The 17,040-nt window shown below is 42.4% G+C and overlaps 2 protein-coding genes across 2 annotated transcripts in view; one reads left to right on the top strand and one right to left on the bottom strand.

The window, feature by feature from the left end:
• LOC310799084 (uncharacterized protein) overlaps positions 1-17,040 on the top strand; it is a 303,168-nt gene that overhangs the window by 14,372 nt on the left and 271,756 nt on the right. The gene's annotated exons all lie outside the window — the stretch shown is intronic.
• On the bottom strand, positions 13,720-16,378 carry LOC310799085 (uncharacterized protein; the record flags this gene model as incomplete). The annotated part of the gene is made up of 4 exons (XM_083661646.1): positions 13,720-14,758; positions 15,151-15,247; positions 15,472-15,577; positions 15,733-16,378. The coding sequence occupies 4 exons, from the start codon at positions 16,376-16,378 to the stop codon at positions 14,303-14,305; spliced, it is 1,305 nt and encodes a 434-aa protein (XP_083517772.1). The 3' UTR covers positions 13,720-14,302.

The raw sequence follows: 17,040 nt of genomic DNA, 5'->3' as shown, positions 1-17,040 counted from the left end.
TAGGCGCCAAATTCACGTCAACTTAGTTTGGCATGGGACTGGACCTTTGTGCAAAGTTTGGTTTATATTAATGCATGGGAAGTCTGACTTCCTGGGGAGAAGAAGAAGAAGAAGAATAATAATAATAATACAGGCAAATACAAGCAGTGGCCCTGCCGCTTCGCTGGCCCGGCCACTAATAATACAGGCAAATACAAGCAGTGGCCCTGCCGCTTCGCTGGCCCGGCCACTAACTATAGCTGCTGCGCAGCAATGGGTCGTGGCCGGGCAAGTCTCAAGTCTTTTAGCTATAGTCCAAGTCGCGTCTCAAGTCTTTAGTCACAAGTCCAAGTCAAGTCTCAAGTCTCTTATGGCTGAGCTTTCTGTCATCTGCTGCATGCAATCCAGTCTGCTTAGATTAGAAGACTGCCGTTCATGACAGGGCTGGGGCAGAAGGCAGCAGGTTAAGTACAGGCAGTTGAACACATCACCCAGCCAGTCTGCTCAGCCAGGAATGATGACATCATTGATGACATCATCACTGATGACATCACTGATGACGTCATTGCTCAAGTGACATCACATCATTAGGTAATTAGGGCAATTACGATGCTCTTTAGGCTATACATGAGGGCAGAATTCAAAATACTGTCAAAAATTCAGTTTTTGAGATACAATTCTTAGATTTTGTACACTTCAACTACTCTGACAGCAAAATCTTGTCAATTTTTTTCGTGGAGATTCGAGCTTTATTTAGCAAGAATTTGCATTAGCTGTTTAAAGTACCATTTACAGTAAAACATATTGATGCACTGTGGGCTCAATTTTTGATCTATCAAAAATCTGTTTGATACTTTTGTGGAGGACAGTCTACCGATGCAGATCCTGGAGTTTGGTGTCGTTTGAAGAAAAAATGTGTGAGGAGTAGGGTTTAATTAGTTTTGCAGTTTTTGCAACTTTTGTACAATGCAACCTATGGCCAATTATGAAGTCTAAAGACTGCAAAACTGCAAAAACTGCAAAAACGAATTAAACCCTACTCCTCCCACATTTTTTCTTCAAACGACACCAAACTTCAGCATCTGCATCGTTAGACTGTTCTACACAAAAGTATCAAAACAGATTTTCGATCGGTCAAAAATTGAACCCACAGTGCATCAAAACGTTGAATTCTGGCCCGTGTATAGCCTAATTACCTTAATTACCTTTGGCAATTAGGTTGTATTTGTGATGTCTTCAGTCAGTCAAGCAATTGTGATGCCATCACTGATGTCACTCAAGCAATTGTGATGTCATAATACCTTAAAGCCTTGAGACTTGCCCAGCCACGACCCATTGCTGCGCAGCAGCCACTTTTTTGGCGCGTAATAACCCCCACAATTTCTGCGCCACATAGACATGTTCGAACTCAAAACATGCGGCTTATTGAGGACAGGTGTGCTATGACTATTCTAAGGGTTTGGTCAAGCAGTTCGGCACTTCTTTTGAATGGACCCAGACCCGGCCGGGTCCGATGAAAGTTGCTTGTTGTGCTGTGGGTCCTGCTCTCTGACACATGACATGTAGCCTATATGGTGTCCATCCATATTAGGACAAGGTATCAATGTAGCTTATAGCTTATGATGGGTATTCAGTAAAAAGAAAATAAAACAGTTTGCAATGTGTTTTCACAGCAATATAAAATTGATATTAGATTTTTTTTTTAATCAAAGCAAATATTTACATTAAATTAAAATAGGCTACAACCATTATTTCCTAATCATTTGAATTGGGGCCCACTCATACTTTCTTCACACTTTAGTGTGAAAATGAAATACTTGTTGAAACTTTAACAACAATTTATTGTCGTCTCGTCTTTCCACCAAATAATACAAAAGTATCGATAGTGGTATCGATAAGGACCCGGTTCGTTAAGCAGACTTTAAAATGGTATCAATATCAATACAAATTAACAATCCTAATCCCTAATAGTTGTAGCCTTTAAGCGAGGAAAAAAGATTGGTTCGGATTGTATCGGTATCGGCAGATACTCAAGGTTGTGGGTATCAGATCTGTATCGGACATGAAAAAGTGGTATTGTGCCATCCCTAATTAGGGGAGGTGAATTCAGGTGATATTGTGCAATTTCCTCTGCGTCTACGTGCCCCTCGTGCCTGCACTTGTTGCAAGAATGTCTTGTTTTTGTGGTAGCATAGAAGGTGTGTGTGTGTGTGTGTGTGTGTGTGTGTGTGTGCGTGTGTGTGTTTTGGGGGGGGGGGTAGGTATCTGTGCCCGGGGCCCTTTGTCTCATAATCCACCAAGGCACATAACTCTCCTCTTTCTCGGTCTCATTTGCATCAGTCTGTCTGTCATCTCTGTCTTTATATCTGCCTGTCTCTGTATCTCTCACATAAATGCTTCACTAAACACTGAGAACATCGTCACGGTGAAGAGATGTGAACATCCTTTCCTCCCCGCCCCTCTTTCTCTCACTCCTTCTCTCCTGTCCCCCAGTCAACTCTCAAGCCCTTAAGCCCATCCAGACGTGAGTGCACACATCGATTGCCTAATACAACTTTTATTTCGATTATGGATTGAAACGTGATGCGTTATACCCCCCTCGTTCACTTAATTTCTGATTTGGTCATTCATTTGGTTGAGTGACAGAGATGAATCGACAGGATGGCTCAACACGTAAAGGCGCTGACAGGGTTCTGCGCACCCTCGACTTGGAGCCTTGCCGCCGTCTAGCGTCCACAGCAGGGCCGGTTCCAGAACAAGATGACTAGGGGTGCATCCTAGATAGGAAGGGGTGCAGATGCCCGGCCAAAGGCCGGGCCCACTCGGGTGCACGAAAAATTTGACATGTTATTTTACTAAAAATAATGCATTTGACCATCATTTCAAGTAGAATGATACCACCCAAGCAAGAATATTTCAAGTGTTTCAAGTGCTTTACTGAAATATTTGGACCATATAATGATAATACAATTATCTCAACCTTAAAAGGTCACATATAGGTGCCAAAAAGCCATAAAATCACATCAAAGAACAAAGAAAAACAACAACTATAATTCAAGTTTAAACAGTAAGTGTGCAGCTGTAGCATTTATTATTATTATTATTATTTTTATTTTTTTTACTTTTCAACTGAGCATGCAGACAATTAAAATAAGGGTGCAATGCATGCTTTTGCACCCCCGTAGAACCGGGCCTGGGCCACAGTGAGACTGTGCATACTCGAACATAACTGGGCGTGTTGGCTGCAGTACACAGCCAACGCGCCCAGTACACAGCTGCAGTACACATCCAAAACAATGTTTTGGATGTGTACTGCCGAGCTGCGCCGATAGGATGCCCAGCTGCGGCGACCCCCTCGGCGCAGTCAGTGCCGGCGATTTCGCGTGTGGTACACTTATGTCTGTTACATATGACGTTATCGTGCCGTTTACCAAGAACTTGCAATCATGTCGGTGGGAGGACATTTTATTGTCCCTCCATTTCAAAACTCATTCCGGTGAGCCTGCAGAAGGATTTGCTAGATGAGGGACAAGCACTGAAATGGCATTTCCTCATTCCAACAAGTACTTAAGCGGATATGTGCGTGGGCCAAGGCAACGGCCAATCACAGCTCTCGTGCTGGTCACGTCACGTCCGCGTTGACGCCGTGGAGTCACATTTCCGAGGAGCTGCACGCCCCCTCCGCCGAGCTGCGCCGATAGGATGCCCAGCTGCGGCGACCCCCTCGGCGGAGTCAGTGCCGGCGATTTCGCGTGAGCATAATTTCCGCTTAAGCGATCAAAAGCGTGGCTACACTTCACAAAAGTCAAAAATAAATCTGAAGCGAAATGCCATATACTGTAGCTATTTCACAAGTTGATTGCTTGTAACAGTGGTAACACATCCTCAATGATCAAACATCTGAGTATTTGCCATCATCAGCTCAAACCAAAATACAGTAGCCTATCTTCGGACTGTCTTCGTCAGGGAACACCGTCAAATGCGCCTGCTGTTTCGTGTCAATCATCATTAACCAAAGTCGTTAAGCAGACTTGAAAATGGTATCAATATCAATACAAATTATAGCTGCTGCGCAGCAATGGGTCGTGGCCGGGCAAGTCTCAAGTCTTCTAGCTATAGTCCAAGTCACGTCTCAAGTCTTTAGTCACAAGTCCAAGTCAAGTCTCAAGTCTCTTATGGATGAGCTTTCTATCATCTGCTGCATGCAATCCAGTCTGCTTAGATTAGAACACTGCCGTTTGCCAGTCTGCTCAGCCAGGAAGGATGACATCATTGATGACATCATCACTGATGACATCACTGATGACATCATTGCTCAAGTGACATGAATTTGCATTAGCTGTTTAAAGTACCATTTACAGTAAAACATTTTGATGCACTGTGGGCTCAATTTTTGATCTATCAAAAATCTGTTTGATACTTTTGTGGAGGACAGTCTACCGATGCAGATGCTGGAGTTTGGTGTCGTTTGAAGAAAAAATGTGGGAGGAGTAGGGTTTAATTAGTTTTACAGTTTTTGCAGTTTTGCGGTCTTTAGACTTCATAATTGGCCATAGGTTGCAGCGTACAAAAGTTTCTCCTCATTTGGGCACACATTTTGGTGAAAGTGGCAAAGCCATAGCCCATATGCCTGATTTGTTGTGAATTTTCAAAGTTTGAAACTTTAGACGGTCGCTGTAGCGCCACCATCAGGACTATAGGCGCCAACTTCACGTCAACTTAGTTTGGCATGGGACTGGACCTTTGTGCAAAGTTTGGTTTATATTCATGCATGGGAAGTCTGACTTCCTGGGAGAAGAAGAAGAAGAACAAGGCTTTGATGATAGACCATACGGTTCAGAAGTTATGGACCAGAATGTAAAGAGGGCTATTATAGCCCTCTTTCCATGGAACATAATGTTGCAGGGATTTCACCAACATTATGTCTTGATCGATCTGGGGAATTGTTGATATGGATTTGTTCAGCAATTGCAGTGTTAGCACCAGCTTTTTCTGATTTCCTTGCAGCATGGAGCTTCTTGATCATCTGATGGCGTTTTTTGTTGCGAGGCATCTCACCAGAATTCCCTTCTTGCTGCTGCGGTGTTGATGTTAGATGGAGAAGGAGGCTGAGCGATTGATAGTCACCTGGGGAGTTTGTATTTCTTGGGGACTACGCTGCAGGTTTGACGAGTGCTTACTGGAGCTCTATAATGGGACCCGGGACCTTACATGGAAAGATATACTGTTCCCACTTATATAGCGTCAACCAGAAAGGATTTGTGACATCACTTATGACATGACATCACAATAGCTTGAGTGACATCAGTGATGGTATCACAATTGCTTGACTGACTGATGACATCATAAATACAACCCAATTGCCGTAGTGTGGAAGTCGATGCAAAGGAGTGACATCACACCACATGTGATGTCACTTATGACATGACATCACAATAGCTCCCCAGGGACTCTTAGTGGCTGGCCCAACACGAGCTCGGCCGAAGAGGACTGCAGATCCTCCTTAGGGGCCGAGCGCAGGCTGTAAAGAGGGCTATTATAGCGCCACCATCTGCTCAATTTGTGTATGTCTTTCGTGTATAGTATAAGGCCCCTCTGTGCACCTCCCTACCAAGTTTCGTAGCTGTAGCTGTTATGGTTTCTGAATTACAGCTAATTTACTGCAAGATTTTTCGAAACCCCATGCAATTCAATGGGGAAAAAATATTATGACATCACAATTGCTCGAGTGACATCAGTGATGGCATCACAATTGCTTGACTGACTGATGACATCACAAATACAACCTAATTGCCAAATGTAACAAGATTTTTCGAAACCCCATGCAAGTCAATGGGGAAAAAAATATTATGACATCACAATTGCTCGAGTGACATTAGTGATGGCATCACAATTGCTTGACTGACTGATGACATCACAAATACAACCTAATTGCCAAAGGTAATTAAGGTAATTAGGCTATACACGGGGCCAGAATTCAACGTTTTGATGCACTGTGGGCTCAATTTTTGACCGATCGAAAATCTGGTTTGATACTTTTGTGTAGAACAGTCTAACGATGCAGATACTGAAGTTTGGTGTCGTTTGAAGAAAAAATGTGGGAGGAGTAGGGTTTAATCGTTTTTGCAGTTTTTGCAGTTTTGCGGTCTTTAGACTTCATAATTGGCCATAGGTTGCATTGTACAAAAGCTTCCCCTCATTTAGGCGCACATTTCGGTGAAAGTTGCAAAGCCGTAGCACGTACGCCTGATTTTTTATGAATTTTTTTAGTTTTAAACTTTAGACGGTCGCTGTAGTGCCACCGTTAGGACTATTGGCCCCAAATTTGTGTCAAAGACGTTTGGCATGGGACTGGACCTTTGTGCAAAGTTTGGTTAGTTTTCATCCATGGGAAGTCGAACTTCCCAGGAGGATGAAGAATAATATTTATATCATCTCATATCATCTCACCAGATTTTTTATGAATTTTTTAAGTTTTAAACTTTAGATGGTCGCTGTAGTGCCACCGTTAGGACTATTGGCCCCAAATTTGTGTCAAAGACGTTTGGCATGGGACTGGACCTTTGTGCAAAGTTTGGTTTTGACCGATCGAAAACTGCAAAAACGATTAAACCCTACTCCTCCCACATTTTTTCTTCAAACGACACCAAACTTCAGTATCTGCATCGTTAGACTGTTCTACACAAAAGTATCAAACCAGATTTTCGATCGGTCAAAAATTGAGCCCACAGTGCATCAAAACGTTGAATTCTAGCCCCGTGTGTAGCCTAATTACCTTAATTACCTTTGGCAATTAGGTTGTATTTGTGATCCCAGGAGGATAAAGAATAATAATAATAATAATAATAATAATACAGGCAAATACAAGCAGTGGCCTGGCGCTTCGCTGGCCCGGCCACTAATAACCAGTCCTACTCAGCCAGGAAGGATGACATCATTGATGACATCATTACTGATGACATCATTGCTCAAGTGACATCACATCATTAGGTAATTAGGGCAATTACGATGCTCTTTAGGCTATACATTCAAAATACTGTCAAAAATTCAGTTTTTGACATAGAATTCTTAGACTTTGCACACTTCAACTACTCTGACAGCAAAATATTGTCAATTTTTTTCATGGAGATTCAAGCTTTATTTAGCAAGAATTTGCATTAACTGTTTAAAGTACCATTTACAGTAAAACATTTTGATGCACTGTGGGCTCAATTTTTGATCTATCAAAAATCTGTTTGATTCTTTTGTGGAGGACAGTCCACCGATGCAGATGCTGGAGTTTGGTGTCGTTTGAAGAAAAAATGTGGGAGGAGTAGGGTTTAATTAGTTTTACAGTTTTTGCAGTTTTGCGGTCTTTAGACTTCATAATTGGCCATAGGTTGCAGCATACAAAAGTTTCTCCTCATTTGGGCGCACATTTCGGTGAAAGTTGCAAAGCCGTAGCCCATATGCCTGATTTGTTATGAATTTTCAAAGTTTGAAACTTTAGACGGTCGCTGTAGCGCCACCATCAGGACTATAGGCGCCAAATTCATGTCAACTTAGTTTGGCATGGGACTGGACCTTTGTGCAAAGTTTGGTTTATATTCATGCATGGGAAGTCTGACTTCCTGGGAGAAGAAGAATAATACAGGCAAATACAAGCAGTGGCCCTGCCGCTTCACTGGCCCGGCCACTAATTATAGCTGCTGCGCAGCAATGGGTCGTGGCCGGGCAAGTCTCAAGTCTTTTAGCTATAGTCCAAGTCACGTCTCAAGTCTTCAGTCACAAATCCAAGTCAAGTCTCAAGTCTCTTATGGGTGAGCTTTCTGTCATCTGCTGCATGCAATCCAGTCTGCTTAGATTAGAAGACTGCCGTTCATGACAGGGCTGGGGCAGAAGGCAGACTGCCGTTCATGACAGGGCTGGGGCAGAAGGCAGCAGGTTAAGTACATGGCAGTTGAACACATCACCCAGCCAGTCTGCTCAGCCAGGAATGATGACATCATTGATGAAATCATCAATGATGACATCACTGATGACGTCATTGCTCAAGTGACATCACATCATTAGGTAATTAGGGCAATTACGATGCTCTTTAGGCTATACATGAGGGCAGAATTCAAAATACTGTCAAAAATTCAGTTTTTGACATACAATTCTTAGATTTTGTACACTTCAACTACTCTGACAGCAAAATCTTGTCAATTTTTTTCGTGGAGATTCGAGCTTTATTTAGCAAGAATTTGCATTAGCTGTTTAAAGTACCATTTACAGTAAAACATATTGATGCACTGTGGGCTCAATTTTTGATCTATCAAAAATCTGTTTGATACTTTTGTGGAGGACAGTCTACCGATGCAGATGCTGGAGTTTGGTGTCGCTTGAAGAAAAAATGTGGGAGGAGTAGGGTTTAATTAGTTTGACAGTTTTTGCAGTTTTGCGGTCTTTAGACTTCATAATTGGCCATAGGTTGCAGCGTACAAAAGTTTCTCCTCATTTAGGCACACATTTCGGTGAAAGTGCCAAAGCCATAGCCCATATGCCTGATTTGTTATGAATTTTCAAAGTTTGAAACTTTAGACGGTCGCTGTAGCGCCACCATCAGGACTAATGGCGCCAAATTCACGTCAACTTAGTTTGGCATGGGACTGGACCTTTGTGCAAAGTTTGGTTTATATTCATGCATGGGAAGTCTGACTTCCTGGGGAGAAGAAGAAAAAAAAGGCCGGGCAGGTCTCAAGTCTTTTAGCTATAGTCCAAATCGCGTCTCAAGTCTTTAGTCACAAGTCCAAGTCAAGTCTCTTATGGATGAGTATTCTGTCATCTGCTGCATGCAATCCAATCTGCTTAGATTAGAACACTGCCATTCATGACAGGGCTGGGGCAGAAGGCAGCAGCTTAAGTACACGGCAGTTGAACACATCACCCACCCAGTCCTACTCAGCCAGGAAGGATGACATCATTGATGACATCATCACTGATGACATCATTGCTCAAGTGACATCACATCATTAGGTAATTAGGGCAATTACGATGCTCTTTAGGCTATACATTCAAAATACTGTCAAAAATTCAGTTTTTGACATACACTTCTTAGACTTTGCACACTTCAACTACTCTGACAGCAAAATATTGTCCATTTTTTTCGTGGAGATTCAAGCTTTATTTAGCAAGAATTTGCAATAACTGTTTAAAGTACCATTTACAATAAAACATTTTGATGCACTGTGGGCTCAATTTTTGATCTATCAAAAATCTGTTTGATACTTTTGTGGAGGACAGTCTATCGATGCAGATGCTGGAGTTTGGTGTCGTTTGAAGAAAAATTGTGGGAGGAGTAGGGTTTAATTAGTTTTACAGTTTTTGCAGTTTTGCGGGCTTTAGACTTCATAATTGGCCATAGGTTGCAGCGTACAAAAGTTTCTCCTCATTTGGGCACACATTTCGGTGAAAGTGGCAAAGCCGTAGCCCATATGCCTGATTTGTTATGAATTTTCAAAGTTTGAAACTTTAGACGGTCGCTGTAGCGCCACCATCAGGACTATAGGCGCCAAATTCACGTCAACTTAGTTTGGCATGGGACTGGACCTTTATGCAAAGTTTGGTTTATATTCATGCATGGGAAGGGGCTCAATTTTTGATCTATCAAAAATCTGTTTGATACTTTTGTGGAGGACAGTCTAACGATGCAGATGCTGGAGTTTGGTGTCGTTTGAAGAAAAAATGTGGGAGGAGTAGGGTTTAATTAGTTTTACAGTTTTTGCAGTTTTGCGGTCTTTAGACTTCATAATTGGTGATAGGTTGAAGCGTACAAAAGTTTCTCCTCATTTGGGCACACATTTCGGTGAAAGTGCCAAAGCCGTAGCCCATATGCCTGATTTGTTATGAATTTTCAAAGTTTGAAACTTTAGACGGTCGCTGTAGCGCCACCATCAGGACTATTGGCGCCAAATTCACGTCAACTTAGTTTGGCAGGGGACTGGACATTTATGCAAAGTTTGGTTTATATTCATGCATGGGAAGGCTGACTTCCTGGGAGAAGAAGAATAACTATAGCTGCTGCGCAGCAATGGGTCGTGGCCGGGCAAGTCTCAAGTCTTTTAGCTATAGTCCAAGTCGCGTCTCAAGTCTTTAGTCACAAGTCCAAGTCAAGTCTCAAGTCTCTTATGGCTGAGCTTTCTGTCATCTGCTGCATGCAATCCTCTGCTTAGATTAGAAGACTGCCGTTCATGACAGGGCTGGGGCAGAAGGCAGCAGGTTAAGTACAGGCAGTTGAACACATCACCCAGCCAGTCTGCTCAGCCAGGAATGATGACATCATTGATGACATAATCACTGATGACATCACTGGCTACGGTTACATGAGGCCTTTTAATTCTAAATGAAATCATTCGAATCAAATCATTCGCATTGATCGTTATTTCCTGCGAGTTTACATGAGAAAATAGTATCCAATCTCAATCCTCTCTTAACTCACTGCGGTCTTTCTGCGCATGCCCGTTCCGGCTTATCGCCCGTTGATGACGCGCGCGAGGATGACGACGTACATAAACCGCGACAAGATGACAACATGGCGAAAAGCAAGAGATGGACCCGAGCAGAAACTATTTATTTGATTACGACTTTAGAAGAGTTCAACATCATGCTACGGCTGGATGGGCGAAAGTATCGAAACACAGAAATCTACCAAACTGTGTCCGAAAAAATGGTAGAAGGAGGTTTTGATAGGGACTCTAAACAAGTACACAACCGCTGGAAGACCCTGAAGCAGGAGTACAACAAGGCGAAAGCCCAGAACAGCAAGAGCGGCTCGGATCCCTCTGAATTCCAATTTTTCGATGAAATGGACCGCGTGCTGGGAGGACGGCCAATGGCTACAGCAGACGTGAATGGAGTCGACTTCGGGTTCGAGACAGAATCAGTTGAGACGAACGACAACAGCATATCAGGTTAGCCTTTTACACAGCTACGTGGTGTGCTAGCTAGATAGCTAGCTAGCTAAGTTATTACTACTGCTAATAGTCCCACTATTAAACGTTACTACTTAGACCTTCGTGAAAAAGGGAATAGGCTACTACTACAACAACAACCTCCCTAATACTACTGTAGCCTGCAGGTTGTCAGCTACACAATAGTATAGTAAATAATAATAGTATAGTATGATTTACAATTCTCCATTCATTGTATTTCAGAGGAAGACGACAGCTCTGAGTCAATCCAGCAGCCAGCTACACCTGGTTCCTCCACTGACCACCAGGCTGGTGGTTCGACTCAGGCAGCTTGTAGACCTGGTGTCTTCACCGAAGATGACGATGGTGGTGATGCCCCATGTGCTCAGCCCACAGGAACAAAGCGTAAGTTTAAAACTAATATACTAAATACGATCTTCGTTGCAGACTCTGGGCCCAAATTGACAGAACTATGTCCCAAAGTATAGGCATGTTATTTCGAATACATGCTCACAACATCTGCTAACTGAGGAAACAAACTTTTTGTACAGGAAAGAAGATGGCCAAAGCCACATCTGGATACGAGAAGGCTCTGCGAGGCTGGTCAGAGGACCAGAAAACGCTGGTGGAGGAGATGCAGGAGAGAGAACACCGATGGCTCGAGGAGCAACAACAGCGCAGAGAGCAGCAAGAGCAGAGGCGCCAAGCTCAACAACAACAACAAGAGGGGAATCTGGTGGCAAGTATCGACGCCAATGCAAGGTCCACTGAGCGTCTAATGATGATGATGATGGACCGTCTTATCCCAAAACCACTTCCCGCACACCCTGGTCCCCCTCCCCAATTCGCACATCACACGTATCCACACATTCCACACCAGCAATATCAACAACACTCCCAATTTCAAACTGTCCCCATACAGCAACCATACCAGCGCCAATACCCACATTCAGAGCCCCCAAATGCTGAGCGACAGAATGAGAACCCGCAAGCCGAGTCTGAGTACTCTTTTTTTGAAGATTTGGAGGATATCGGTTCACCTCCATCCTAGTTTAGTTATAGGTAACCTAGTTTTTTGAGTAGGCCTCAAGTTGAGTTGGGCATGCTTTATGTGTAGATAGATAGATAGATAGATAGATAGATAGATAGATAGATAGATAGATAGATAGATAGATAGATAGATAGATAGATAGATAGATAGATGGATGGATAGACAGACAGATAGATAGATAGATAGATAGATAGACAGACAGACAGATAGATAGATAGATATATATATAGATGGATGGATACAGTAGATAGATAGATAGACAGACAGACAGATAGATGGATGGATAGATATAGATGGATGATAGACAGACAGATAGATAGATGGATGATGGATAGATAGATATATAGATGGATAGATAGATAGATATGGATGGATAGACAGACAGATAGATAGATGGATGATGGATAGATAGATAGATAGATAGATGGATAGATAGACAGACAGACAGATAGATGGATGGATAGACAGACAGACAGATAGATAGATAGATGGATGGATAGATAGATAGACAGACAGACAGATAGACGGACGGATGGATAGACGGATGGATGGATAGATAGATAGACAGACAGACAGACAGACAGATAGATAGATAGATGGATAGACGGATGGACAGATGAGGATGGGATTGAGATAGTGAGAATAAAACCGAGGTCATTTGTATGCTGTTTTGTTTCAAAGGTGTATAGGTTGTTTACTATCAGTGGACTGGCAGTTGTCTGGTATAAAAAACTTGCTTTCACTTGGAAGTTGCACTTGATTCCTGTTTTACGTTTACTTTTTTTACTGGCACTTTACTCAGGGCTGAGAAAAACAATATGTTCGTTTTGAGAACTATTGCTGTTTATGTTCCAATGTTTGCCCACCAAATACTCTTGTTTACACTGCCTTGTTTCACAGAAAAAACATTTCTCCAAATATACTCTTGTTTACTCTTTATAGAAAACGTTTTTTTTGTCTCCGAATGTACCAGTATTACAGAGATTTGCACTAATTTGTAATGTCTTTAATGGTTGTTGAATGAATCATAATTATTATTTCAAGTGTTATTATTGAAGCTCATTAGTTACACAAGCTCTGAGTTGAACATGTTTTATGTGTGTGCTACTGTAACAAATGTGAAATGTGCAGTAGTGTGACATATTTTACTGCCACTTTACTAGGGTCTGACAGCTATCGTTTTGAGAACTATTTTGTTGATGTTCCAATGTCCACCCACCAAACACTCAGGTTTTTCTCATGTGCCTTGCCTGATAGAAACTTTCTTGTTCAGAGATTTGCATTGAAATTTGTACTGGCAGTATTTTTGTGTTATTTATGGTTCAATAAATCATACACATTTTTCAATTCAAGCAATTTCAATGACCCATGTTTATTTTCACAAACTTTTAAGGCTCACAAACTTTCGAGGATTTCAAGGACCAGAGTGAATCCTGAATTAAAAAAGTAAGGCGTGACTCCGAATCAATACCAGAAATGATTACTATATACAAATAGGACACAGCTGCTATTTATATTGGTTTTTAGTGCTTCTGTGTCACTGCATTATGGAAGCCATTGAACTAAAACAGGAATTTTCCATACAAATATTGTGAAGCACTCAAATTGACACATATTGGACCTGCGTTACGTTAACAGCTACAGAGAATACATTTGCCATTATATGTTACAGTACAAGGAAGGTTATCCACAGGAAAATTGCTGTAACAATTTCATTACACACAACAAAATGTCATAACTTTTCCGAAGCTTTCAGGGATTTTACAAATAACACGACTTTTCCAGGCCTGGAAAAAAATATTTTGAAATCCCATTACTTTTCCAGCTTTTCCATGAACAGGGGAACCCTGAATTAGATGTTTACTCTCCTGTGTGGATTTTCATGTGTTTTTTCAAGTTTCCTTTATGACCAAAACCTTTACCACAGACTGAGCAGCTAAATTGTTTGTCTCCTGTGTGCACTATCACGTGTGTCTTCAAGTTTGATTTATGACCAAAACCTTTACCACAGACTGAGCAGTTAAATTGTTTCTCTCCTGTGTGGACTACCATGTGTGTCTTCAAGATTCCTTTACGACTAAAACCTTTACCACAGACTGAGCAGTTAAATTGTTTCTCTCCTGTGTGAAGTCTCATGTGTTTTTTCAAGGATCTGTTATCAACAAATATTTTAGCACTAGCTGAACTAAAGTGTTCATTCCTAAGAACTTCATTGTTTTTCTGTGAGTCTAAGACAGAATGAGGTTCACTAGGTGACTATCTCCATAGAGCTTGATTGAAGAAGTGTGCTGGCAGCTAGTGTGGTATGTGTCTGTGGTTGGTGTGGCAGCTCTTTGTTGAGCTAATGAAAGTGTCCGGTGCGGAGAGGGAAGTGTCGCGCCATATGCAGCGTCAGTGCCCGCCTTGCCCTGGTGCTGTTGGCAAGAGGATTCCTGTTTGCTGCTTGGACAGGCTGAGGATACTGCAGAGGGTCGATCTCATCCTGCCAGTTGGGATTCCCCTGGTCTCTCTCTTTTTGGCAGTAGTTGTGCAGGGCACAGCAGGTAGCGATCATGTATGGGGCAAATGTGTAGTGAAATTCACTCTTCTTTTGCAAAACACGAAATCTTGACTTGAGTAGACCATACGTTTGCTCAACCCCAACACGAACAGAACTCAGATACACATTGAAGGATTCCTGTTCTGGAGTCAGGTGAGGGGATGTCTGGTACCCTTTAATCAGCCAATCCAGGAGTGGGTAGGCAGGGTCGCCTACTATTTGCAGCTGGACATCCTCCCCCTCGATGTTCCTGATACCCTGAAAAGAGATATAGAGTATATATATTTTACCTTTGTGAAATCAATTTCTGGTTCCCAAGTTTAATACAGACTAAATGTGAACATGTTTAATGATTTTGAGAAGCAAGGCGTGCAAAATGTGATGATAGTATGCATGTGTAACCCCTGTAAAAGGGCTTGCCCAGGGTTGGGTTTGAACCCTCAACCTTTCGTTTATGAGGTAAGCGCCTTGGCCGAGAGAGCCAAAGAAGATCTTCCTTGGCCCTACCAGCCAAGGCGTCTCATCAAGGGGCAAGTTTCACTTTGTCTGCTACACCGCTACCATTACACTCCTGGGACAGGCACGTGCACATTTCACATCCGGTACACGTATGTATGCATGTATACTAGCTATGGTGTCTGAACGCTTACCTGCGGCAGCAGGTGAGCTCTTCGGAAGAGGTCGGAGTTCTGAAAAACCATGGAGTCATGGGCACAACCTGGCATCTTGCAGCTGATGCTCCTGAAACTATAAGACACAAATAATTTCAATCATCAAGTGACAGGTTCTTCTGATGTAAATGAACGTTTTCAATGGATGTGCATACTAAAAAAAAAATCTGTAAATGGAGAAACTCCTCCAGTTGCCCATGTAACTGGGAATATCGCTTTGAAACATATTAACATATGTACACGTCACACGCAGTGAACTTCCTGTTTTGAATATGAACATCCCATGAAGAAAATACTTACATGAATCTGTCATCCACAACGGCCTGGAGGACGTAGGAAGTCCAGCCTTTTCGATTAACGAAATCTCGGTAGCCATCAGAAGGAGCAAGGATTGGAATGTGTGTACCTAAATAAATAAGCAAACAAACTTCATTGCAAACTCAGGGCCCCAAATTACAGAACCAAGTGCATGTGTGTGACGACTCAAACAGAACTCTATACAGCGAAGCACATGAGCAGAAATAAGATGCATCAAAAAGTAAAGGGGAATAGCCTACTTACCATCAAACAGGCCAAATATTTGAGGAATGTGATGCGAGGCCTCGAACCTCCTGGCTATTTCGAGTGCCTCCTCTTCGTTTGGCATCTTGACCATGTCCTTCAATAGTCCTCCTTGTACCATGCCTTTGCAAAACATGTACGTGAATTTCTTAACCGTGGCTTTGTGAATACCAAACTGGTTTGCAACAAGGCGATACTCGGCACAACTACCAAGCCTGTACAGGACAATGGCCACACGCATATGAAGAGGGATGGGTGCACGGACGGTAGCTTCAGCAGGAGACATGAAGCCCTGCACCAGGTCACAGAGGTTCATGAAGGATCTGCGGGTCAACCGAAAGTTTTCTTTCCACTCGACGTCTGTGAACTCAGTCAACACAACTCGGGTCCACCAGTCTTTGCTGCGCACTTTCATCCACATCCGTCTGTCCTTGCGACTGGGATGCGGTATGGGGCTGAGATAACGAAGTCGTTGAATCAACAATCTGCTGTTCGCAAATGATACGTCGTCTGCCTCCCTTCTTAGAATCCTTCGACGGTTTCCTATCTCCCTGTTCCTCCTCAACAGACGAAGAATAAGCCGCAAAAAGTGGTTATCATACTGCTGCTTCAGTAGCAACAGACCGATGATATCAGAATTCGCCATCTTGTCGTGGTTTATGCGCGTCATCAACGGGCGTTGAAAGCTGGAACGGGCATGCGCAGAAAGACCGCAGTGAGTTAGAGAGGATCGTAGAGGAAAGAGCGTTCACATGTATAGAAAAATACTTCAATCGCATTGAGAAACGAACTACACCACCCCCTTACATCGAATTTGACTTCACATCGAATTGGCCGTTTTCATTCTGCTTTAGGTGTTTACAAGATAAATTTGAAGAGGATTGGGATCGAATTCTGAGTTAAAGAGGATTGAAACTGTCCATGTAAACGCAGCCACTGATGACGTCATTGCTCAAGTGACATCACATCATTAGGTAATTAGGGCAATTACGATGCTCTTTAGGCTATACATGAGGGCAGAATTCAAAATACTGTCAAAAATTCAGTTTTTGAGATACAATTCTTAGATTTTGTACACTTCAACTACTCTGACAGCAAAATCTTGTCAATTTTTTTCGTGGAGATTCAAGCTTTATTTAGCAAGAATTTGCATTAGCTGTTTAAAGTACCATTTACAGTAAAACATATTGATGCACTGTGGGCTCAATTTTTGATCTATCAAAAATCTGTTTGATACTTTTGTGGAGGACAGTCTACCGATGCAGATCCTGGAGTTTGGTGTCGTTTGAAGAAAAAATGTGTGAGGAG

The sequence above is a fragment of the Poromitra crassiceps genome (genome assembly GCF_964638095.1).
Source record: "Poromitra crassiceps genome assembly, chromosome: 27".
In the NCBI taxonomy this organism is placed as follows: Eukaryota; Metazoa; Chordata; class Actinopteri; order Beryciformes; family Melamphaidae; genus Poromitra; species Poromitra crassiceps.
Note: the sequence above shows the minus strand (reverse complement) of the source record. Positions and strands in the feature narration are given on the sequence as shown.